The 24006-nt window shown below is 35.8% G+C and overlaps 1 protein-coding gene across 2 annotated transcripts in view; it reads left to right on the top strand.

Annotated features, from left to right (window-relative positions):
* Positions 1-24006, top strand: part of LOC132156771 (cadherin-23-like) — a 235750-nt gene that overhangs the window by 168929 nt on the left and 42815 nt on the right. For both annotated transcript variants that reach the window (XM_059565791.1, XM_059565790.1), the window contains exons 17-27: positions 159-286; positions 2609-2681; positions 3929-4045; positions 4773-4885; positions 5105-5212; positions 12733-12922; positions 13895-14040; positions 14523-14742; positions 14823-14975; positions 15943-16056; positions 17024-17172. In XM_059565791.1, the coding sequence (XP_059421774.1) occupies positions 159-286; positions 2609-2681; positions 3929-4045; positions 4773-4885; positions 5105-5212; positions 12733-12922; positions 13895-14040; positions 14523-14742; positions 14823-14975; positions 15943-16056; positions 17024-17172 (1511 nt within the window). The remainder of the gene's footprint in view (positions 1-158; positions 287-2608; positions 2682-3928; positions 4046-4772; positions 4886-5104; positions 5213-12732; positions 12923-13894; positions 14041-14522; positions 14743-14822; positions 14976-15942; positions 16057-17023; positions 17173-24006) is intronic.

Here is a 24006-nt window from a genome sequence, read left to right as displayed (position 1 = left end):
TTAAAGTGTGAAAATGCCTTTAGAGAAGCCTTTGTGACCTCTGGTGTTTCATAAATGGATTATAGATGGCTGTCTAGTAAGCATGATGTGATATATTTGTTTTTCTGTTTTTATATTTATTCAATTTGCGTGTCAACTCCTGTTTGTTTGTTTATTAGTCATCACGGTGAATCGTCCTCTGGATTATGAGCAGGTTCCAGGTGGACTGATCTTTCTGACTCTGATGGCCAGAGACGGAGGGAACCCGTCCCTCAACAGCACTGTTCCAGTCACTATAGAGCTGTTTGTGAGTAGTACACCTGCCTTCACACCTAACACCAGTGATAGAGTACTATTCTTCGGACTCGAGTCCGACTCGAGACTCCATTCTCTGGATTCGTGACTCGACTTGGACTCGCGGACTGATGACTCGTACTTGGACTCGGACTCGAGGATATATAAAATCGGACTTGAGCATTCATCACGTTGTTTTTGACAAAAAATTTCTAAAAAAATTTTCGTGCCCAAGACCGGCCGGGATCTATTTTTTTCCCTTACAGACACTGCTACCGCTTGCTCTCTTTGCTTGACAACACTCACTGATGTCACTCACTTTACTTTCACTTTACTTTTTTTCCAAAGCGCTTGAACACATACAAACGCACTCAGGCTAAATCACTCAGTCACTCACACACAAACGCTCTCTCTCTCTCTCTCTCTCTCACACACACACACACACACACACACACTCTCTCTCTCTCTCTCTCTCTCTCTCTCCCTCTCTTGGCATATCGTATCGATTTTTATGTTTTAAGTATCTTTAAAATACAGTGTCCTGTAAAATGCACGTTTCTTTTTTTCGCCGAGTGTATTTCTGTAATACAGTGTTAAAGGATTATTTCACACAAAAATGAAAATTTCCTAATCATTTACTCCTCCCAATGCCATCCAGGATATCCATGGCGTTTTTTCTTAAATTATGTTTTTTTAAGGAAAACATTTCAGGATGTTTTCTTCATATAATGGACTTCAATGCCATTGCTATTGTTTCCTCAAAAAACTTAACATTTTTTCCAATACGGGAAAATTTTTTTTTCCAATATATAAATAAAGGTGACTTTGACTTGACTTGACTATATATATATATATATATATATATATATATATATAATGCAACAGAACAGTTTTCAACATTTATAATAATGATAATAATAAATGTTCCTTGAGCAGCAAATCAATATTATTCTGAAGGATCATGTGACAATGAAAACTGGAGGAATTGCTGAAAATCCAGCTTTGCATCACAAGAATAAATTACATTTTAAAATATATTCAGATACAAAATAATTTGATTAAATTAATTAAATAATGGATTAAATTAATTCACAGTTTAACTTATAATTATATATAATATATAAAATTATTATTAATTACTATTATTAGTTAATAATTATAATACGTTTATTAAGTTTGATTGGATTTTCTTAAAATATTAAGATATATTAATACTGATCCCAAACTTTTCACTGTTAGTGTATGTAAAACAACTACAGCAGGACAGATGAGCAACTTATGTTGCATCATTATTATCTGTCTTTTAATTTCAAGAAATATATTGATTTCAATACCTGTTAAGCTACAGCATTTGTTGCCTTGTATTGCCACAAAAAAAAAAAAATACTTTGACTTATCTATGATTTTATAAAAAAAAAAAAAAAACCTTACTGTGAGGCACTTACAATGAAAGTGAATGGGGCCAGACTTTGGAGGATTTAATAGCAGAAATGAGAAATGTGATGCTTTTATATTTTATACAATTACAGATGTAATGTTTAAATATTTTGTCAGTTTCGCTGTTTTAGGGTTAGTGTTACATTGTCTTTAGCAACAAAGTTGTAAAATTAGATATAGATTTTACCCTAATATCATATTAACAGGCATGCTGTTTATGTTTTGTGGTTATCTTGTTGTAACAGTGAGTATTTTAATGTTTACAGGCTTCCCTTATTAACTTCCTTTAGCAAGTGAATTTAGCTTTTTTTGTATATATAGAAAAATTAAAGACAAGTATTAATGTTACGTCACAAGTGTTTGAGCTTTACTTCATTTACTTATTTTAACTTCATTTTAGAATCAAGAAAACAAAGATTACCCAAAACCGTTGCTCACACACAAACAAACCCAGTTTGGCGTTGTGTGATCTGTGTGTTAATTCTGAATTCATGGGTTTTCTCTGAGGTCCATTGACTGGAACGGTTAATCCATGGATAATTTCACTCTGACATTTCTCTGCTCTTTTATTATGATTCCAATTAGACACATTTCATCTGAAAAACAGCAGGGGTTTGACACATCCACATCCGTGTGTGTGTGCATGCGTGTGTGTGTGTGTGTGTGTTATTACTGAATGTTGAACTGAATTAAAGTGGTAAAACAGTGTATGTGTCTGATATCGAATAATTTCCCATCGCCACAGCTTGTGAGTTTCTATTAAACCCCCAAAGCACTCCATCAATACATTTAATTATAACCAAAAGCAGTTTTTTTCCCCTGTGGAAAATTAATGAGTTAATATTTAAAGATTATTTTGATACCTAATGCATTGATCTCTTCCCTTCTTCCTCCGCAGGATGAGAATGACAACCCACCCGAGTTCAGCGTCCCGTCTTACATCGTCAACATAGCCGAGAATATCGTTGCAGGTACATTTAAAATTATATTATCAAAAAATGGAAGAATATTTCAACATTTAGCTCATGTAGAGTGCTCAAACCTGATGACAGCATAACTAGATTCCTGTCAGTGATGATTTACAATGCTCAGCCAGCTGTGCACTAGTTCTGTTCCACACTAATAAAATGGTTTGTGTGAATAGGTGCTGTTTTCCCAGAGCTAGGACAGTTTTATATATATATATATAAAACTAAAATTAAAAAACTAAATTAAAATTAAAGAAAATGGTTTAATTTAAATTAATTTAAATAAATCAGCACAAAAACAAGTGTGAATTCATATATATATATATATATATATATATATATATATATATATATATACATCATTGTATTTATCTCCCACTATTTGTTTGTGATGTTGTCATTGTAATGTTTTGTTTTTGTGCTAATATTTTATTTTATTTTATTTTATTTTATTTTATTTTATTTTATTTTAGTTTATTTTATCTTCCACTATTTGCCAGTGATGATGTAATTTGTAATGTTTTGTTTTTGTGGTGATATTTTATTTAGTTTTATTGAAAATCTCCCACTATTTATAAATGAGAATTATGTGAATAATAGTGCTCATTAGTAGTATTTGCTTACTGAATTTCGTCTTTTTATGTCTGTTTGTAGAAGGATTTGTTAATGGACTTGTTTTTCTTGCATTTATTTAATCTATTATTTATTTAATTAATTATTTATTTAATTTATTGAGTGCAACTCCTTCCAAAAGGAGAAACACTAATTTCACGCCACATGACAAGAACAGTGTTTCTTTCAGGAAATGCAATCCTTCAATCCTTCAAAACTCCTTCAATATATTTGCCTTCAGTCTTGGTGTATTTGATTTATTTTTCCCTTTATATGTTTCAATTGAACAAGAAGGTTGTGCGCAGAGGAAAAAGGTGTGATTCTCATGCATTTATTCACTCAATGCTTTTATTCCACACAATAGACTCGTCTTCAATCATCAAAGGGAAATTACATTTACTTTGTTGTGTGCTTGTGTGTGTCATGGGTACTGAACACACTCTGATGATCCTGAAATCCCTGTCTTCAATCAATGCACAGCACTGCACACTAACTAACCACGTCCTGTCTGAAGACCATCCCTCAAGCTTTGCCTGTCTGTCACCTTGTCTTGTTTTTCTCTTCATACCGCTGTCTGTCTCCCACATTTATTATGTGATGGCTTGTTTACATCCTCTTACCTTTCTCTTTTGTGTCAGGAGCGACGGTGTTGTTTGTGAACGCTACAGACCTGGACGCATCTCGGGAGTTTGGTCAGGCCTCTATCATCTATTCCCTGCAGGGCAGCACACAGTTCAGACTCAACACTCGCTCAGGTGGACAACAGCACACACATTCACACCTGCCCTTTAACCCTCATGCCCTCCTTGGGGTCTCACAGACCAAAGGTCTTTTTAAATAACTCGGATAACAGTCAGTAATCATGTCTGCTTGGCCCATTTACAAGTGCTAGTTGCAATTTACATTGTATTTATTTATGTATTATTCAAATTTGTATTTATTTTATTTTCTCAGAAATACTTCTAGTACATTTTAAACTAAATTTATTTATTTAATTATATTATTTTCATTCATTTATTTATTTATTTTTCCAATTAATTTTCTGATAAAGGGAAAAACCCTTCCAAAAGAAGTCAAAATGAAAAGGTTGAGAGTCTTGAAAAGAAATGAATGCTCCTTAACAGAATTCCCATGTGCATGAAGAAATTACGCAAAAAATAAGTGCTGTCATTCACAACTCACTTAGTATACCGGTAGTTATAGTAATAGTTACAGACTTTCATATCACAATTTTTATTTATTTATTTTTATATGTTTAAGTTTAATTTAATCCAGGTAGCCCCACCCCAAACTGATCCCATTGGTTGATGACATTTTGTTAATATGTGGGTCACTCAGAATGCTAAATTGTAATTGTAAACAGATAGAAACAACAATATTACTTTGTACATTATCACCACATCTTGAGTTTTGTCCAGCTGCCTGAAACAGGTTCATGTGTGTCTGAGCTGAATATGACTGTGTGTGTGTGTGTGTGTGTAGGAGAGATCACTACCACAGCTCTTCTGGATCGAGAGATGAAGTCTGAGTATATTCTGATCGTAAGAGCTGTTGATGGAGGGGTGGGACCACAGCAGAAAACCGGCATCGCTACGGTAACGGCTGACCCTTTGATCCACATTAGACAGAGACTTAGACAACTATAAGTGAGCTTACTGTATTATGTATTGTGATGATTATTAATAGTATATTTAATCACTTATTGAAATTAGGTGTCAATTAGAGTTGTCTATTTTCACCAAATTTTAAATCACCTGAAGCAATGCATTATGTGAAAGATGACAAGCATGTGTCTGTGGATCTGTCCACTGCAGGTGAACATCACTGTTCTGGACATAAATGATAACGCTCCCATGTGGCGAGATGAACCGTATCAAGCAAATGTTGTGGAGATGAGTCCCATCGATACTGACGTCATTACTGTGAGTGCAGTGATCTGACTATTAACCTTTTGAACAGCCTTTTTTATTTATATATTATATTTATATATCTCAAACTGGCTTATAAACTTCTGAATCCTCTTGTGACCTTTGACCTGTATGTGAAGGTTGCTAATGATACATTTGCTTTTCAGTTACTTAAAGTCCCCATGAAATGTCAGTTTTTTGGGTGTTAGTGTCAATATGTTGGTCTTAAAGTTATCTATAAGCCAGTGTGCTCCAAAACAGTGACAAAATTTGCATTATCACTAAGAACAATGCTGCGTGTTTCAAAGCACTTCTAACTAATTAAATAGTTTTTAAAGGAATATGTCCTCAATTTTGTGTGTGTGTATGTGTGTGTAAAGAAAATAGTATTATTATTAATTTTTCACTGATAGATTTCTCTCTCTGGTGCAGCTCTCAGATCTCATTCTCTATTAAGTGTATTTTAATTTATCCATTTTAAAATGCGGTCTGGCGTTAGACCTGACATGCCATGATTTTTTAATTGAGCACAAGTGTGAATTAATTTTGGGTGAAGACATAAGTGAATCATGGCTTACATTTTAGTCTGTTCAGACAAAAATATATCATATGGCTTTTATTTTTATTTTTTAATGGTGCATAGTTCCCCTTTTAGTAAGTAGAGTGTCATGGTGTGATTAGACACCAAAAAGACTAAAACCCCATCATATTAGATGTGTATCAAATCCTGTAGATGAAATAAGATACAGAAATGCTTTCACAGTTTTGAAGCAGCGGTTTAATCTTAGTGTCAGCAGGTAAACATAGTTAGTGCTATTGATTTTATGAGTTATAATGTCTTACAGTTTCTCTCAGAGTCAAATCCCCACCATACCCAGAGGAGCAAGTTTCCATCTCCTTTCCATCTGGAGAAAACCCCCGTCCCTCTCTTTGATCGGCTACAGTTTTGCAGTTGAATTCAAAATGGGCTTTCACCTCAGTGTCCTTGGAACGTTTTACAGAGATTACTATATTCTTATATTATTCTATTGCTTGAAGTACAGTATGTGAAAAATCCCATCTTGAGGGGGTTTTCCTCCTTTGGTGAATGAATAAATTATTTAATATGTTAATGTCAGGCACACCATCTCTACTTTCAGTCTCATATGGCCAGGGACCATTTGGAAGAGGCTTAAGGTTTCTAAAATCTTAAAGGTGACCTATTATGCCCCACTTTACAAGATGTAAAAAAAGACTCTGATGTCCCCAGAGTGTGTATGTTAAGTTTTAGCTCAAGATACCCCACAGATCTTTTTTTTTTAGCTTGTTCAAGTTGCCACTTAGGGTTGCCAAAAACGCAGTTTTTGTGGTTTGTGTTTGTTTAAATGCGAATGAGCTGGTGCCCCCGGCCCCCTTTTCAGAAAAGGGTGGAGCTTCAAGAGCTTATGCTCCGGCTTACCGGCACCGACATACAATCTCGATTGTTCTCATTTTCATTTCATCATGCCTGTAATGCCTGATAAAGCAGCGTTTGTGAGCACAGTGCTGCTTTGTGTAAAGCGTTACTGGGGATACAGCTATTTTACCACTCCAAAAGTGGCACCTAGTGGCAAAGAATGAATTTGCATTTTCATTCAGACCAACCCGAAAAGACCAACAAGTGGGCAGGCAATATACTAATGTTTCATGTTGACATCAACATGAAATGGCTTGGGATTAATTTTAAAAATGACTTGTTTCAGTGATTCAGAGTCGACTATTTCTTTTGAGAGACAATAACTTTATACACAGGGCACTTTCAGATTTAAGACTTTGCAGGATGTTTTCATTCACTTAGAGCTGTGTTACACACTGCATGAAAGGTAATTCTCAAAAATCAGTAATGGGGCACTATAACTACCACATTCTAATTTTCAATCATTTTGGTAGGACGTGAAGGCAGCATTAGTAAAAACAAGCAGAGAAATGGTAGCTTTAGCAACAGATCCAAGAAGCTCTTTCAGAAAGGCTTTGGAAAACAGAATATGACTTCTATTTGTCTGGAGCTGACATTTGCACACTTGGCATTGGTATTAATTAGGGATGCACAATATTAGATTTTCCCTATATCTTATAAACCGATATTTTTCAAATCATTTTGTCCTATAGTCGATGCCGATACTGATATATATTTCTCTTTGTTTTGAAACAACACCAAGTTTCCCCTGTGCCAACATTATAAACAAATAATTTTTAGTTAATATGAAGCAAAAATGTATTTGTTAGAAGTAATAAACTTTGTTATTTTTTTTTATTAGCCTTTTTGTTTCAAATCGGCCGATACCGACGTTTACATTTTAAGCCTTTATTCCGTTTCTGATAACGTTACGATAATATCGTGCATCCCTAGTATTAATACCGCTTTCAGAATCAACTTTTGCAAAAATCCAGCATGGAAATGACCGTTGTTTGTGAGGAAGTCCGGCTTAAAATAATTGGCGCAATCATAGGACTTTTTCAGATTTTTTCCGGAACATTTCCTTCGAAAATTAAACTTAACCACAGTGTTCTCAGCAGCTCAGATGGAGGGAATCTATGGAGACTCCTATTTGTGCATGCCAAAACACAACACTTATAATGCCTCTTTGGCACTGACAAGCAGCTACAGCAAGAAAACAGTAATGGTGTACTGCTGCTTTCCACTCAGGCATGTGTCTATGCTAATATGGCAGAGACTGTCACAAATGTTCAAGATTTCTCCCTACGATGACGTGTACGTTGGGCGTATCTGGAATTGCTTGTTCTGAGAGACTATTTATCGCTTATAGGGATTATATAAAAAAGATATAATCAGGTGTTCAAACACCTTATAAAAAGTGATTTTTACATAATAGGTCCCCTTTAAACTGTAATACGATGGACTAGTTTTATGTATTTCAGGGTTTACAGGGTAATTAGTCCACTAGGAAGCAACATCGTGTTTATCAGGTTCCCATGCAGGCTGCTAAAAAACTAATTTTAAAGGTGAAGTGTGTGATTTATACAACAGTTGGTGCTAAATAGCGGTAAAAGTGGTTCATTGGCTTGTAATCATAGGGGACATTATGACCACTACATACTTTTTCTGCTACTTTTCAGTGTTGACTGCTGTTATTATTTAAAAGAGCTGCCACTTTGTTGGCCTTACAGTTGTATCATTGATTTCAGATTTACCACCCACTAATCATTACACAGTCTCAATGAGCCAGACTGTTACATATAGGCGTCACCTTTGGCTTCTTTAAAGGGAGATTTAAGACATTAAGGCATGCTTTTCTATAAAGCTGTTTTAAAAGAACATGGATTCTAAAAAGCTCTATACAAATATTATCACTTGACTTGAAAAGATGATCCAGATTATAATTTATTCTGGCCAAAGACCACCCAATTAGACGAGAGACCATTTGACCTGCTTTTTTTAGATCAATTTTACCACAGTAATAGACTTTAAAAATATTAAAGACATTTGTCATTACATGGTAACCAACTTTGTATCTGAACAGATTGGTGCACATATAGTAGTTGGTGATTTCAGCCAGATCTTGGCATTTTTGCAATCAATATAAATCATATGAACTGAACTGTGATAAATATCCTTGTCCATGGGATCTGAGGAAAGAGTAAACAAAAAACTGATGGCTCTACAATAATTTGGAAAACTGCTGAATTTGATATGTGGCTTTGTGTTGTTGAAGTTAAATGTGGTTAGGCCTCCAGAAACCTTGGACTTCCACCCTCTGCTCGTCAATATTTAGGGTGTTTTTTTTTACTGGCTCTGACTTTGGCTAAATATGCCCCTGATTGTCCGTTAATAAACAATCCAGTCCTGAACTTCATTAGGAGGTTTCCGATGACTAATTAAAATGTAGCCCAGAGTCAAGTGCATACTTCATTACCCTGCTGGACACCGTGCAGGAGAGAGAGAGAGAGATATAAAACAGAACAAAGGAAGAAATGGATGGATAATTTAAATCACAGGACAGTGAACGTAAAAACCAAATGTCTCCAGAATATATTTATTTTTTCTGCTTTACACAGAAATCTCTGTGAATTATATTTTTTAAGGCAAGAAAAAACTATTTGCCAGTGGTAAAATAAAATTTTTTTTTTTTCAAAAGGATGTTTAACTTTTATACTCGGTTAGGGGTTCTGAGTCCATAACTCCATTTACCACTCACCATAGTGGTATAGTGTGGTTTAATCAAGTAATAACTCACCAAACATATACTGTATATATATATATATATATATATATATATATATATTAGTAATAATTTACTCTCTTTCATAAAAGATCCTCTAACACTTCTCTTTTCTTTTTCTATCCTATCTACTTGTTTTCTTTTAACTTATTATAAAAATTACCTTCTAACACTAGCGTTCCCTATTCTTTTTCTATATTTACATTTATATTAAATCATTTATCAGACACTTTAATCCAAAGCAACTTGCAAATGAGGGGAACAATAGAAGCAATCAGACCAACGAGAGAGCAACAGTATACAAGTGCTGTGACAAGTCTCAGTTAGTCTAGCACAGTATACATAGCTAGGATTTTTTGGACACTTTGAATAGGATGGGATGGGATAGGATAGGATAGGATAGGATAGGATAGGATAGGATAGGATAGGATAGGATAGGATAGAATAGGATGGGACGGGACTGGACGGGACGGGACGGGACAGGACAGAATAGAATAGAATAGAATGGGATGGTCCTCTGTCCCCCTCCACCACCTCCCACCATTTCTATAACAGCTGATGATTTCACCACATTCTTCACAGACAAAACTAGAACAATCAGTAGTCAATTCTCAGCCTCCCACACACAGGACCTCAAACCAACCACATCCACTGATAAAACTTCCATCTTCTCTTCTCTTCTCTTCTCTTCTCTTCTCTTCTCTTCTCTTCTCTTCTCTTCTCTTCTCTTCTCTTCTCTTCTCTTCTCTTCTCTTCTCTTCTCTTCTCTTCTCTTCTCTTCTCTTCTCTTCTCCTCTCCAGCCATCCTACAACAAGCCCTTTTGACCCATTCCCCTCACAACTTCTCCAAGCAATCTCGCCCACACTTTTACCATAACTTATACACATCATAAACACATCTCTCCTCACTGGCACCTTCCCCACTGCATTCAAGCAGGCTCTGGTAACCCTACTGCTAAAAATACCTACATTAAACACTTTTCTTATAGACAGCTACATGCCTCTCTCTCTCTCCTTCCATTCATAGCGAAAACCCTCGAGCAAGTGGTTTACAACCAGGTATCATTGTTTCTTTCACAGAACAACAAACTGGACGCTAACCAGTCATGTTTCAGGAGAGGCCATTTAACTGAGACTGCACAATTGTCAGTCACAGAAGCTTTGTGGATTGCAAAAGCTGATTCCGAAACATCATTTCTTATTCTGCTGGATCTATCTGCTGCTTTTGGCATGGTGAAATATCAGATCCTCCTGTCTGCCCTCTCATCACTGGGCAGGTTTGAATCCTATCTCACTGGTAGATCTTTCAGAGTGGCCTGGGGAGGAGATGTATCTAAAGTACATCCACTGCTCAACGGCGTTCCTCAGGAAATCCACTCATATGGATTGCTTTTATTCTTTGGTGCTTTTTATAATTTATGAAGCTTGACAGCCCCTTGTCACTGGATGTTTCCTTAAACAGCCAAAGTGGACTTTCTGCAATGCATCTTCTTGTTGCAGAGTTTTCAAACATTTCAGGGGAATCGACCTGAAAATGGCTGCACATTAAGCTGGGACAGGAGAACATATTTTAACATCACAGAATCACACATATCAGCTTTAAAATGGTCTATAAACATGCCTGAGTAAATTTGTGTGTGAAATATCCCCCTCAGAGTTCAAATCAATTAGATAAACTTTACATTATACCTGTGCTCTACATCATCTGTTTAAACTCCTTCTAATCGATGGAGAACACTGTTGTCTGGTCCTTCCTGTTTTAATAATTAAAGACCTACAGAACCTTTGTTCTCTAATGACCAATTAAGTGATTTCAGTGCTTCTCCACCAGCACTGTGAATAATTGATTGGCTCTTTAAAAAAAAATAATAGCCAGGGCCCGTATTCATAAAGATTCTAAGAATCCTCTCAGAAAACTCTTAATTTAGCTTAAAAACTTTTATGTAGGAGTCCTAGCTTAAGAGCGATTCGGGACCGATCTGAGAGCAACTCTGAGTAAGGAAAAGACAAAAACTTTCATCTTAGTGAGGAGGCGGGGTTGACCCCGTTGCTATGTATGACACCATCTTTTGAAGACTGTGATTGGTTGGTTGTCCAAGAAGGAAAAAAAGAGTGATTTTAAGTATAGGGTCTATTCTAATTCTCACTTTGAATTTACATGCATAATTTTTCCTATTTGACCGTTGTCTCTCTCTCTCTCTCTCACACACACACACACACACACACACACACACACACACACACACACACACACACACACACACACACACACACACACACACACACATTATATGTGTGTATATAAATCCTTTTTATATTTACCATGCGTCCAAGTACAGTAATTGCTGTCCTATTTAAGTGGCGGTTTGAATGTTGGTTTTAATGTATCAAACATGGAATAAAAACCAAGAAGGGCGAGAAAGCCAAACTGGACAGAGGAACAGTGTTTACTGTTAGCCCAGTTAGTGGATGAACACAAGACCATTCTTTAAGGAAAATTCGGGCCAGGTGTCACAGCAAGACACAAGAAGCAGACATGGAAGCGTATAGCACAAACTATTAAGGGTTCATTCCCACTGCTTGTGCGCACCTATAAGCCTGCTAGATTCATAAATGCAAGGTGGGAATGTCCAGTGGAAACGAAATGAACTGTGACACAATAAGATGTTCTGAAAGTGCTGTAATTGTTTGTGTGATCACTCTGCTTACAGAAGGTCGTGACAGACCCAAATCATCACTATTGCATTGTTGCATTTTCCCAGTTGCCAAATATCGTAATGTAGTGATTACTTTAATTTCTGGCGCTATGGCATTTCTGCACTGTGTCGGAGATGTTAGCACGTCTCTAATAAGATCAGTCACAAACATGATCCCTGCACGATCTAATCTATAGCGTCTTATTAACTCACTGTCATCCATTGTCTGCAACACATTTCATCTACCTCTTCGTCTTTCTGCCTTTTTCTCCTTTGCTAAAGAAACTCTTAAGTCTCTTAAAAGTCCTCATCTGTGCTCCTAACAAGTTTGACCTTAAGACCTCTTTTAAGGGTTAAGATGCTTTCTGAATTACTTCTTTCTTTACTAGGATGTTTTCTTTAATTTTAAGAGTAAATGCCCACATTTCTAAGAATTTTCTTAGAATTTTGTCACTAGGAGCTACTTTTTGCATTAAGATTCTTTATGAATACGGGCCCAGGGTTTTATACAGTTATGTCCCATGCATAAATCTCCCATCATGCTCTTCTTTAGGGAGAGGGCTGGTGTGATTTAATTTCTGTGCCTCAGGACTCTGTTCTGTCCTGTAAGATTTATTTTTTCTTCTGCTTCTCTGTGCAGGTATTAGCGGTGGACCCTGATTATGGTGATAATGGGACGGTGGTCTACTCTATAAGTCCAGAAAACCCCTTCTACACGATTAACCGCAACACTGGGAAGATCCGCACCAGTGGGGCGGTGCTGGACAGAGAGAGTCAGAACGTCCGGTCCGCACAGCTTATGAGGACCATCATTGTCTCTGCTACCGACCGTAAGCAGCTCTCCATAATGCCTCACTCGGTCTCTGAGGTCACAAAAAAAATAGTTTTACAGTTGCCAATGTTCAGTCTCTTTATTTCTGGACTGTCTAGCCTGTCTTGCTGTCTTTCTGTCTAGTCTGTGTGTTCAGAATAGCATGCTAACATAATGGTCTTACCAAATGCAATATGCAAACTTTCTTTATTACATTATAAGTCAGTGAGACTTTAAAAAATAGTACTTTGATTCAGCAAGCATGTGTTAAATTGATCAAAAGTGAAATGAAATACATTTATAATGTTGCAAAGAATTATTTTTTTTTTGCTGAAAATTCAGCTTTTCCTTGCAAGAATAAAATATATTTTAAAATATTTAAAAATACATAAAAAAAAATTGTGTACATTTTTTTTTACTGTATTTGATTCAAATAAATGCATCAAAAAATAGTGTATATGTGTATATTGTATCCCACAATGCAGTGTGGTTGGCCTGACTTTTCACAAACCTTTAATTAACCAGAATTATTAAAAAAATATATATATTTTTTATTTTTTTGTGCTCATTATTTGATCAAACTTCCATTTGAAATATATTGAGACATATTTGGGCAAAATCATATAAAAAGTATTTTTATTTTTACAAAATGTATTATATGCCAGATATCCAGGTGCAAGCATTTTAAAAAATAATAATATCCACAATAATATATAGCAAAATATGTATTGTTTAAAATTTGTATCATTGTTTAATGCTTTCTTTTTCACTTATAAAAAAAATTATGCAGTGTATCCTGTACAGTATTCACCACGTAGTAAGCTAATACTCCATTACAAACGCATTAGACTGTTTTGGCAGTATATTTGACAGTTGTGTTTGACAATATAAACTGACATTTCAGTTTTAAGAATTTCTTCCCCCTCAGTGGATCTAATGACTAGAGGAAACTCAGTTATGCAGTAACTTTTTGTTGTGCTGCCCTCTTCAGGTGGGACGCCGCCACTGCGCTCTTCAGCCAGCGCTACGGTGTTTGTGAACCTCCTGGACCTCAACGATAACGATCCTGCCTTTTTAAACCTCCCCTTTGTCGCTGAAGTACCAGAGGGGCTTCCAATTGGATCATCTGTTTTCAGGGTTAGCATTTGATTGGTTGAAGTCTCAACAGGGACTTGGAGTCTCTAATTAAACAAGCAAAGATTCAGCAAGAAAATGTAGCTTTGTTCACAGGAATACATAACATTTTAATATATATTCAGTCATTTTAAATTGCACAATATTACCTTTTATAATTATGATACTTTTAATAAATTAGAACAAATAAATGGCATTTCAAATTACATTCAAATAGAAAACAGTAATAATAATAATAAAATTAAAACACAATGTTTTTGAAATATTTTTGACCAAATAAATGTAACTGATGAACATAAGAGACTTCTTTCAAAAACAGTAAAACTAAAAAAAAAACTTGGAACCCTTTTTGAACTCAAAATCAACTTGGCGTAAAAAACCCATCCACTTTTGGGCTCATCTTTGATTTAATGTCAACTTCTACTGAAGTTCTTGTAATAACACTGTCCTACGCTCTGCCGCCCCCTGCTGGTTTCCTCCTTCAGGTGCAGGTGCAGGACCCCGATGAAGGTGACAATGGTGCTGTAACCATGGCCCTCCAAATGGGGATGCCGCGGCTGGACTTCAGGCTCAACACCACCACAGGAGTCCTGGTTTCCACCGCAGTGCTGGACCGTGAGCAGATTGGCCAGTATTATCTGAGGATCATTGCATATGACGCAGGCCAGTTTCCACGAACATCCACGAGTACTCTCACTATCACAGGTACAGAGCAGGATCACTGTCCGGCTGTGTTCAGATTTAAATGCTAAGTTGTCTTAATGTCTGTCACTCTTTCTGTGCAGTTTTGGACGTGAATGATGAGACGCCAACCTTCTTTCCCAGCATTTATAACGTATCACTGAATGAAAACGTGCCCCGTGATTATGTGGTGGTCAGACTGAACTGCATGGATAATGACACGGGTCTTAACGCAGAGCTCAGCTATTTTATCACAGGTCAGAGTGCAGAAGGTCACAGATCATATGTGATATGTTTTTATGCTTATTAGAAGAGCACCGCATCATTATCTTTATTATCTTAAGTTATTTAAATATAGTTCAATTGGGAAAAAAATACTACTTAATCAGCTATTTTGTGTGCAATTTTTTATTTTATGGTTAGAAAATGAACACATTATTTTTGGTTTATTATTTTTAATTACATTGGTAAAAAAAAAAAAATAATAATAAAATCACCAATTTAGTAAAAAGTTGTTTTTGCAGCATATTTTTGCTTATAGTGCCACTCATTATCTTTGTGAAAAGTAATAATATAACTTAATTGCTTTAAAAATGACCAAATATTAAATACAGGTAAATTAAGTCAAGTTAAGTTAAATTTGTCTTTAAAAAGTTTTTTGTTTGTTAGCAAATTACCGAACATTATTTCTGTAAAAAAAAAAAAGTGTTTAAATTATTTATAAATTCACAAATTGAGGAAAAAATTGTGTGCCATTTATTTTTTGCTTATTTAAAAGGTGCCACACCATTATCTTGGTGAAAAGTATTTTAATATAGTTAAATTGATTTTCACAATGTTTACCAGATATTTGTGCATGCTATGTGTTTTCTGCTTATTTGAAAATTATCACATCATTACCTTCTTGAAAGTTATTTTGATATAGTTAACTTTATTTATATATATTTTTTATTTATTTTACCAAACCAAATTTTTGTGCATGCTATGTATTTATGCTTATAAGAAGAGTATAGGACAACATCATCATCTTAGCAACATGCTAATGCCAAAATCAACTGTGAGGAATGCTGTTTATGTGTCGGCGCATAGCTAGCACATTCAAAATCAGTCAATAATGAGGTTCCATTATAGTTAGTATGGTGTGCTTTAGGGCAGCACACTAGGTTTCGGACCAATGGCTTGATGTGTGATTTCTTTGTACTGTATGTATTTGTGTCCCTATAGGAGGAAACCAGGATGGAAAGTTTAGCGTGGGTTTCCGGACCGGAGTAGTACGAACCGTGGTTGGTCTTGACCGCGAGACTCAGGCCTCTTATAGCCTAGTGATTGAAGCAATTGGTGAGTTTTATATAGGTGTTAAAACAATTGGTTATGCATGTGTGTGTGTGCACATGTGGTATGATCTGCTGCAGCTTCCTGTCTGAATGACTTTGAGTTTAAAGCAATTTTTGTGGTTTCCTGTGTGAATTGAGTGCAGCGTTCAGAAAGACTGCAGCTGTTACCTGTGTAATGAACTTGTGCATAAATATGCTGCCCACTTTCTTCAATACTAAGAATGTTGTGTCAAGTCAAATCATTATTCTTGTCTGATTCTAAAAGTTAATTATGATGGAATGAAATGCATGTTTTGGAAGACTCTTTGTTTGTTTGTTTGTTTGATAATAAGAATATTTCATTTATTTATTTTAGCTAAGATATGTATATTTTTTATCTTATTATGTATCTAACTATTGTTTATTTAAAGATGACTAGTACTAACCAGTAAGTCAAAAAAAGGCTGTATTGTGGCGGTGTATCTATGTTGCTATAAGGGTTCCCACGATCATAGAAAACCTGTGAATATTAAAACTTAGAATGCATATAATATGAATTAGAAAAACAAAATATAGCTAGAATTCCAACTTTTCTTGAGTTTAATCTTTTTGAAATAATCCACTCACACTTTAGATCAGGGAACATTACTCATTGCATATTACTAGCATATAGACTGTACTTCTAAAGCACATATTAATATCTTATCCTGCATGACCATATTCTAGATCATCCTTACCCAGTACTTAAACATATCTACTACAACAACAACTACTTACTATCAATAGGCAGCAAATTATGATTCATTTGAAAGATAACTCTTAAGTAAATAGTGAATATGTGTTCCCAAATCTAAAGTGTTACAAAAATGCTTATCCAGTAATCCTGAACTACTGGAAACATTATAGAAATGCATTGGTCAACCTTGATCTTTGTATTGTATTTTATTTGTACTGAGAGTAGCATTTCCTAGCTTTTGATGGTTTTCCCATAGATAACGGTCCAGCGGGAGGTCGGAGGACAGGAACAGCTACAGTATTTGTGGAGGTGCTGGACGTCAATGACAACAGGCCTATATTCCTCCAGAACAGCTACGAGACCAGTGTCCTGGAGAACATACCCAGAGGAACTAGTATATTACAGGTACACGCTCATATTCAAAATTCACTCTGATATAGAAAAACTGTGCTCATTGACATTGAAAAGAATCATTTTTATTACAGTAAACAACAGTAGAACTATTTCAATACTGCTACTGTATTGTGACACATCACGTGAAGCCATATTTTTGTTACGTCTGTAACAACAGCAGCATTGACATTTCAGTGGTTTTCTGTGATGTCATGTTCCACTGTGGTGGAAACTGTGACGATCTCTAGGCTGGCAACAGTGCCATAATAGGGTAACCATGACGACGCTTTCAACATTCTACAAAGTCAGCAGAATCATTTCTGCAGAGTTATCCAACTCATGACTAAATAAAGCGTGTTCTTATTTTCAAAGGGTTTTTGCCTCTTTCCATATGTTGAAGTTGGTATTGAACTGTTATTGGAGTTAGTTTGGGGAACATTCCATCTTTTGTTTTAGTTTGCACAAATTTGCTGTCATGGAACAAACCAGAGTCACAGCAGCACAACAACAGTTATTTAAATTTGGACACTTGAAGCACACTTAATGTCAGAAGTGCTTATTTAAAGATAGCCCAAAGATATTTTAAGGTAAAACATTTCTCAAAAAGAAATGTTTTAAATTTTAAAATAATAAATATACAGGACCGGTTAACCTCTTAAGACCCAAACAATTTTTTTTTCATGTCTTTACATTGTTTAGAGAATTAAAACAATGATTTTATGGCTGTTAAATGCAGTGTGGTGTACTGCATTTCAAAGTAATTAATTACTGTAATTTAATTACTTTTCTCTTGAAAGGGTAAAGTAATGGATTATTCTGAATTTTTTTTTTTTTACTGTAATTTAATTACTGATATACTTGCATTTAATACTGTATAGACTATAGAACAATTCCATATAAAACAATAGTGAATTTAACATAAAAATGTAACAATGTTAGTATATATGTTTTAATGTCACCTTCTCCCTTTAAAAACTCTGGTCAGCTCAAGAATAATTTATGCAGGGCCATAGCTGGGGTTAGCGGGGCCCCGGTGCAGGCTGTACCAGGGGGCCCTGTTTGAAATTGTTTAATTTATATGTTCATTCTATTTATTTATTTAATATTTTATATTAATTAAATATAAAATAGCACTGCATAGTCTTCACTGTAAAAATTAAATTAACAGTCAAACCAAAATGTATTCAGACAACTTCAACATTTCTTACATTATCACAGTTTATTTGCTCTAGTTTATAAAATGGTAATAAAATATGACAAGAACTCAGGGTTGAACTGTCAGAACAAATTCATCTTGATAATGTCAGATAACTTTGATAGAAAGATATGTAATGGATTACAATCAACCAAAACTTCAGACAACTGTTAGTATGACAATATTTGCACAACTATCAATACTTTGTTGAACAATTACCTAGCAATGCTTAATTTTGTTCAGTCTGTGGTGTGAAAAGGTTGCATTAGCAATTCTGGAAAAAAAAAACACGTAAGCAAAACATGGTGAGGTCAAAGTGTCTGAATAATTTTTGGTCCCATTTTTTTTCTATCAATTTCGTAGTCCAATGTATGAAGATGTTTTGGGTATAATATGTCACAGCTCGCTTTATTTTGCTATACTCTCTTAACTAAATTAATTATAGTGTCCTGCACCTACTATTAAAACTTAATTTTCTTTAATTTTCTTGGATTAACATTACAGCAGCTTGTAGCTAAATTAGGCGCGGTCATTTTAAGAGACGATGAAGCATCTAATATAATACACATCTGATATTTTTCTCAACTGTTTACTTTAGCTTAAGTTTTTTCGAACATACTTTCTAAGACGTGTATTTTGACACATTTTGTATGTTTTTTGTCGGTACAAGAGCAAAAAGAGGCAAATTCTGTGTTAAAAAAAGTGTTTTGAGATGCCTTTCTCTGCGTGAGCCCTGAACACCAGAACACCGTGGTGCTGAAATGGGCTTTTTCACATCCTTTCGTTTAAACCGCAATTTGTATTTGTTCGTTCAGGTGCAAGAGGAAGTTTGAGGAGAACTTCGCAAAGGAGAGCTCGGTTCAGTGTCGCTGTCTGTCAGACGCGGGAGATCTCTGAGAGTGTGAGATGCGTGCGCACCGAACACAGCGCGAGAGTTGAGATTTTTCGAGTCTTGTGTTTGAATGATTTAAACTCTTTTGAATGTTTATATTGGAAAGTGGTCATGCTTAAAAACACATGAAAATGATAAGCTTTCGTGACAACACGCAGCAGTGGCCTGTCAACTGTCCTGATTGTCTTTTTAGGCTAGCCTCAGCCAGAGGGTTGAGATCGCCGGGGCCCCCCCTTCGCCCGTGGGCCCCTATAATCGTCACCACCTTTCACCCCACTTGCGACGGCCCTGCAGTTATGTAGTAAATAATGTGTAAGAGTTAAAGGAGCAGTTTCATGCCTGTCCTTGTATTGTTCCACTGGTCAGGGCTGATATGGGATTTAGAAAGAAATACATACTGCAATACTTTTTTACAGAGAGTAATTAGTACAGCAATCTAATTACAATGTTGAAAATGTCATTTGTAGCTAGTAATTCGTTACTTTTTAGGGGTAACCTACCTAACACTGCTTTCAGTAGAACAAGTCAGTGGTTAAACAAATGTGAATGAATGCAAAAGGGTTTGCTGTTTTATTTTCTAATGCTATATGATTCAGACATGTTGAAGTGTGATTTAAGTGTACAGATCCTCTTGTGGCTACATTCATGCAAATGAATCAGAATTTCCCCTAGATAAATAGTAATGTTGTTATGCCCAGTCAAAATGGCCACCATTGCTCCGACAGCACCTGGTCTTTGCTCATCCAGGTCATGTGTGTTAGTCTCCTCAGCAGCAGAGAATGTGATTTAGGCAACGTCCAGCTGTTTATAGAGTTGCGGCCACCACATGGTCGGATTGTTGAGACACTTCTTGTTTCGATTGAAGCGAATGGTTAATGAAATGAGTTGGCTGTCTCTGTCAGGGCTGTTAGCCGAGGTTGCAGTTTCTGCTCTTGTGTTTGCTATGATTGTATATGTTTGTGCACTTACAGTATAGGTACATATCTATAGCTATTTTTCAAAACCTAGTAAACTTATGGCCTAAGTGTTTTTAAGGGATTAATAAGCAAACTCCATTTGACTGAATACTGTTAACATAAAGTTTTAAGCTGTAGCACCCAGTGCTATTTGAGTGTGTCTGTGTGTGTGTGTGTGTGTGTGTGTGTGTATATATATATATATATGTATGTGTGTGTGTGTGTGTGTGTGTGTGTGTGTGTGTGTATATGTCATTTTAATTTGTGTTTTTATAAATTTATAATAAGATTGTGTATGTGATTAAATATATAATTTATTTTGTTGTTTTGATTAGTGTTTTACTCTAACTGTTTAGGTTTATTTTTATTTCAGTTTAAGTTTTTATTTATCTCCAGTTGGACATTTTAAACTTATTTTTGTTAGTTGCCAAAGCAAAATTGCTAATTTTAGTTTAATTATCATGTTTTCTAATATTTAAATGTATTTTATTACTTTCTTTTGATTAGCAAAGGTTTTAAATACTTTTTTTTAATAATAATAACCATGGCAGCATCACGTGCATCCTTCATGGAAAATATACATTAACCCCAGAATGCAATGCACTAAGCTCAGTGAAAATGACAGACAAGTTCATATTAAATGCATTTCATTCAATACATGAAATTATAGATAAAGTAGTCAGCTTAAATGAAATGTAAATGTTTTTATTTCAGATTTGCTTGTCATGCATTTTTGTGCTTATTAGAGAATCACATCACTAGATTAGCAACAAGCTTACAACTCCTGTGAAATCAGTTTTGAGTCAAGTTTCCTGTGGTGCACATAGTAGTTGCCTATGAAATGCACTCTAAATCAGTCACTTAAAAGGCTGTTGCTTATGTAGGTACTAAATAGCAAGACAGCTCACTAGGTGATGCAATAGAGCTTATATCTCAGTGGAAAACTGCAGCAGAGCCGGTATAGTAATATATGTGTGGGAGTCGTTTGTCTTTGACTCTGCTGGTGACATTGATGAGTGCTTCCTGCTCTGGGCTATGTATGGCTGAACGGGTCTTCTGAAGGTCGGCGCAGAGGAAAACGACTGCCTCATCGAGCCCAAACGCTTCCAGAGCTTCAGCTGAGGCTCGCTGGACAGAGTCTGTCCGCAGTCTCCATCCACACCCCAGGACCCTCCCGACGGGCAGCCCACCGCCAGAAAGGTCACGAAGCCCCCGAACAGAACAAACAGACACACGATGATGATGATGGTCGTGAGGGGATGGTGAAGATCCAGAGGTAGAGATGTTGGGGAAACCGGAAGTGAAAGATTAGAGAGGGACCGATTGAAGGGAATATCCATGTCGTTCCTGGATCTGTAGAGATGCAAAACAGGAAGAGTTAAATCTGTGTTGAGAGGAGTGTGTTTATAGTAGAGAGGTGTTTTTGACACTATGGGTTCAAGCTTGTGTGAATGTGTGCTTGAGTGAGCCTCATGCAAGATGCCAGGATGTGGTTAACAGGTGTTTGTGTATGCTTAAATAGAAAAAAACTCTTTAATATCTCGGTTGTTTCTTTTAGGCAGCAAAGAGATGGAGAGCAAACAGACTTGTTTTTCAAACGAAAGGCCTAAAACATCTTCGTGCATCTTCGCGCTAAGTGCTTGCATGTGTCAAAGTGGTCAAAAATATGCGTTTCATTCTCAAAAAGGGAATCTTGTTCTGTGGTGTTTTTTCTTTTTTCTTTTAGCAATCTCACATGTGAGTTTAAAATACTTTCTCGCACTAGATTTGTCGAGATGATCTGCGATCAAAAGTGTTTTGAAGCCTGTGATCTCATTTCAGGAGCTCTGTGCTTATAATCATATATCACCAGTAGTCTGATTTGAAATGGGGTTTTTTTGTTGTTGTTATTAACTAAAACTAAAAGTATTCAAATTCTTTTTGTTAACTGAAAAAGCTGAAATCACAAGTATTAAACTTAAACCTAAAAACTAAGCTGAAGTACTAAAATGACTAAAACTAAAATAAAACTGAATTAAATCTGAATGTGATTTTTTTAAAACAAAAACTAATAAAATGACAAAAACACAAATTTAAACAAAACAATAAAATAAAAGCATATTCTAATGAATAATAAATACTATGAAATAATACTAAAATAACACTGCTTGTCAGGATTTGTAGGAGAAACATCTGAAGCAGTGTTAACAGGTCACAAAGCCTCCTGAACAGAGACAGAGCAGCGTCTGAGCACATTCTCCTCTGGGTACAGAGCGTGGTTTGTGGTGGTGGGACTGCTCACCTACAAACACCTTATAATCGTCACCATCTAGCAGCTCTACACATGCTGCTCAGAGCTCTCCTCTGCAACACTCAATCACAATCAGAATGACTGAGTGATTTCTCCAAAGAAATGTCAAGACAGGTCAAAGTATAGTAGATTTATATTGCACTGCACTGATTACAGATTAGCGAGAGTCTGTTCCACTCACTCACTCACTCACTCTCTGTCTGTCTCTCTCTAATACACACACAAATGTGTCGTACAGCTATTCATTACACAACACGGCATTCACAGCATCGCTTTTCAGCATGGCCTTTTACCATCACTTTCTCCTGTAGATCAACAAATGTCATGGCCCAGCTACAGCTGGAGGAGAATCTGGCTGCTCTGCACCAGTCCTTAACAAGTTTTGTCTACATTTCCAGCTAAAATATTGTTTTAAAAAATCCTTAAAACAAGATGCATTTACTTGAATTAAGGCTTGTTTTCAGTAAAATCTTTGAGTGTGTTTGTTGTATTGTACTGGCATTTCCCCCCAATTATTCAAAATACACTATACACTTTTTAAAATACCCTAAGATACATTGTCTTTAAACACACTCACACTCTTAATATTATAAGCAGCATTGCTGGAAACAGACTAATTAAACACTAAGAAGTATTTTTTTTTTTACAGTGTATGCAAATTACAGTAAATACAGATATTTCCATCACCATCACAGTAAGACAGAGGTGTCCTGTCTTGCAGTCTGGCAGAGTTTAGTTCCAGCCCCATTCAAACCAGCTCATCAGGGCCTTCAGGATCACTACAGTCTTCCAGGAGAGTATGTTTTGGTGGGTTGGAGCATGACATTGGCCCTCCAGTAGCAGGTAGCAATGTGAAATTACATTTTAATTACATACAAAGAGGTAAATGCAGTTGCCTGCATCAAGTACAGTATGTTTCTTGCCTACATCGCTCCCATAAACACACATTTGAAATGGCATTTGACATTAAAAATGTTGGTGCCCCACTAAGTGAGCAGTCAGGTGAGAAATGTGGGTGGTTGATTTTATTTATTTATTTATTTATTTTTGCAAGCTTGCATGCACAGTCTAGCACCCAAGTCACAAATTACTCTGCCTCTCTGCTCCTAAATGTCAGCATGTTAAATTCTGAGCACACAGAGTGTGACTTATCGCTTTGGTGAAAACACATTGAGACATGAAATTATTCCTCATCTTAAATGCCACAAACAGGCTGAAAAGGCCACTCAGATGAGAACTATTGTTAGTGAAACACTTTGTTTTTCTAATTTAAAGTGATTTTTTGTCAATGAATTTCAATGCAAAGAGTGACATTAAAAATTGCTTTTGTCTCAAATTTAGTTAAAAAAACTGTTTTATATTTGATATATATTCAAGCTGAATTTTCAGCATTACTCCACTCTTCAGTGTCACATGATCCTTCGGAAATCATTATAATATGCTGATTTGCTACTTTGCTACATTATTATCAAAGTTGAAAACAGTTGTGGTGAATCATATTTTTGAAATTTTT

The sequence above is a fragment of the Carassius carassius genome, chromosome 14 (genome assembly GCF_963082965.1).
Source record: "Carassius carassius chromosome 14, fCarCar2.1, whole genome shotgun sequence".
NCBI classification, from domain to species: Eukaryota; Metazoa; Chordata; class Actinopteri; order Cypriniformes; family Cyprinidae; genus Carassius; species Carassius carassius.
The sequence above is the reverse complement of the archived record's forward strand: the minus strand, read 5'-3'. Positions and strand labels throughout refer to the sequence as shown.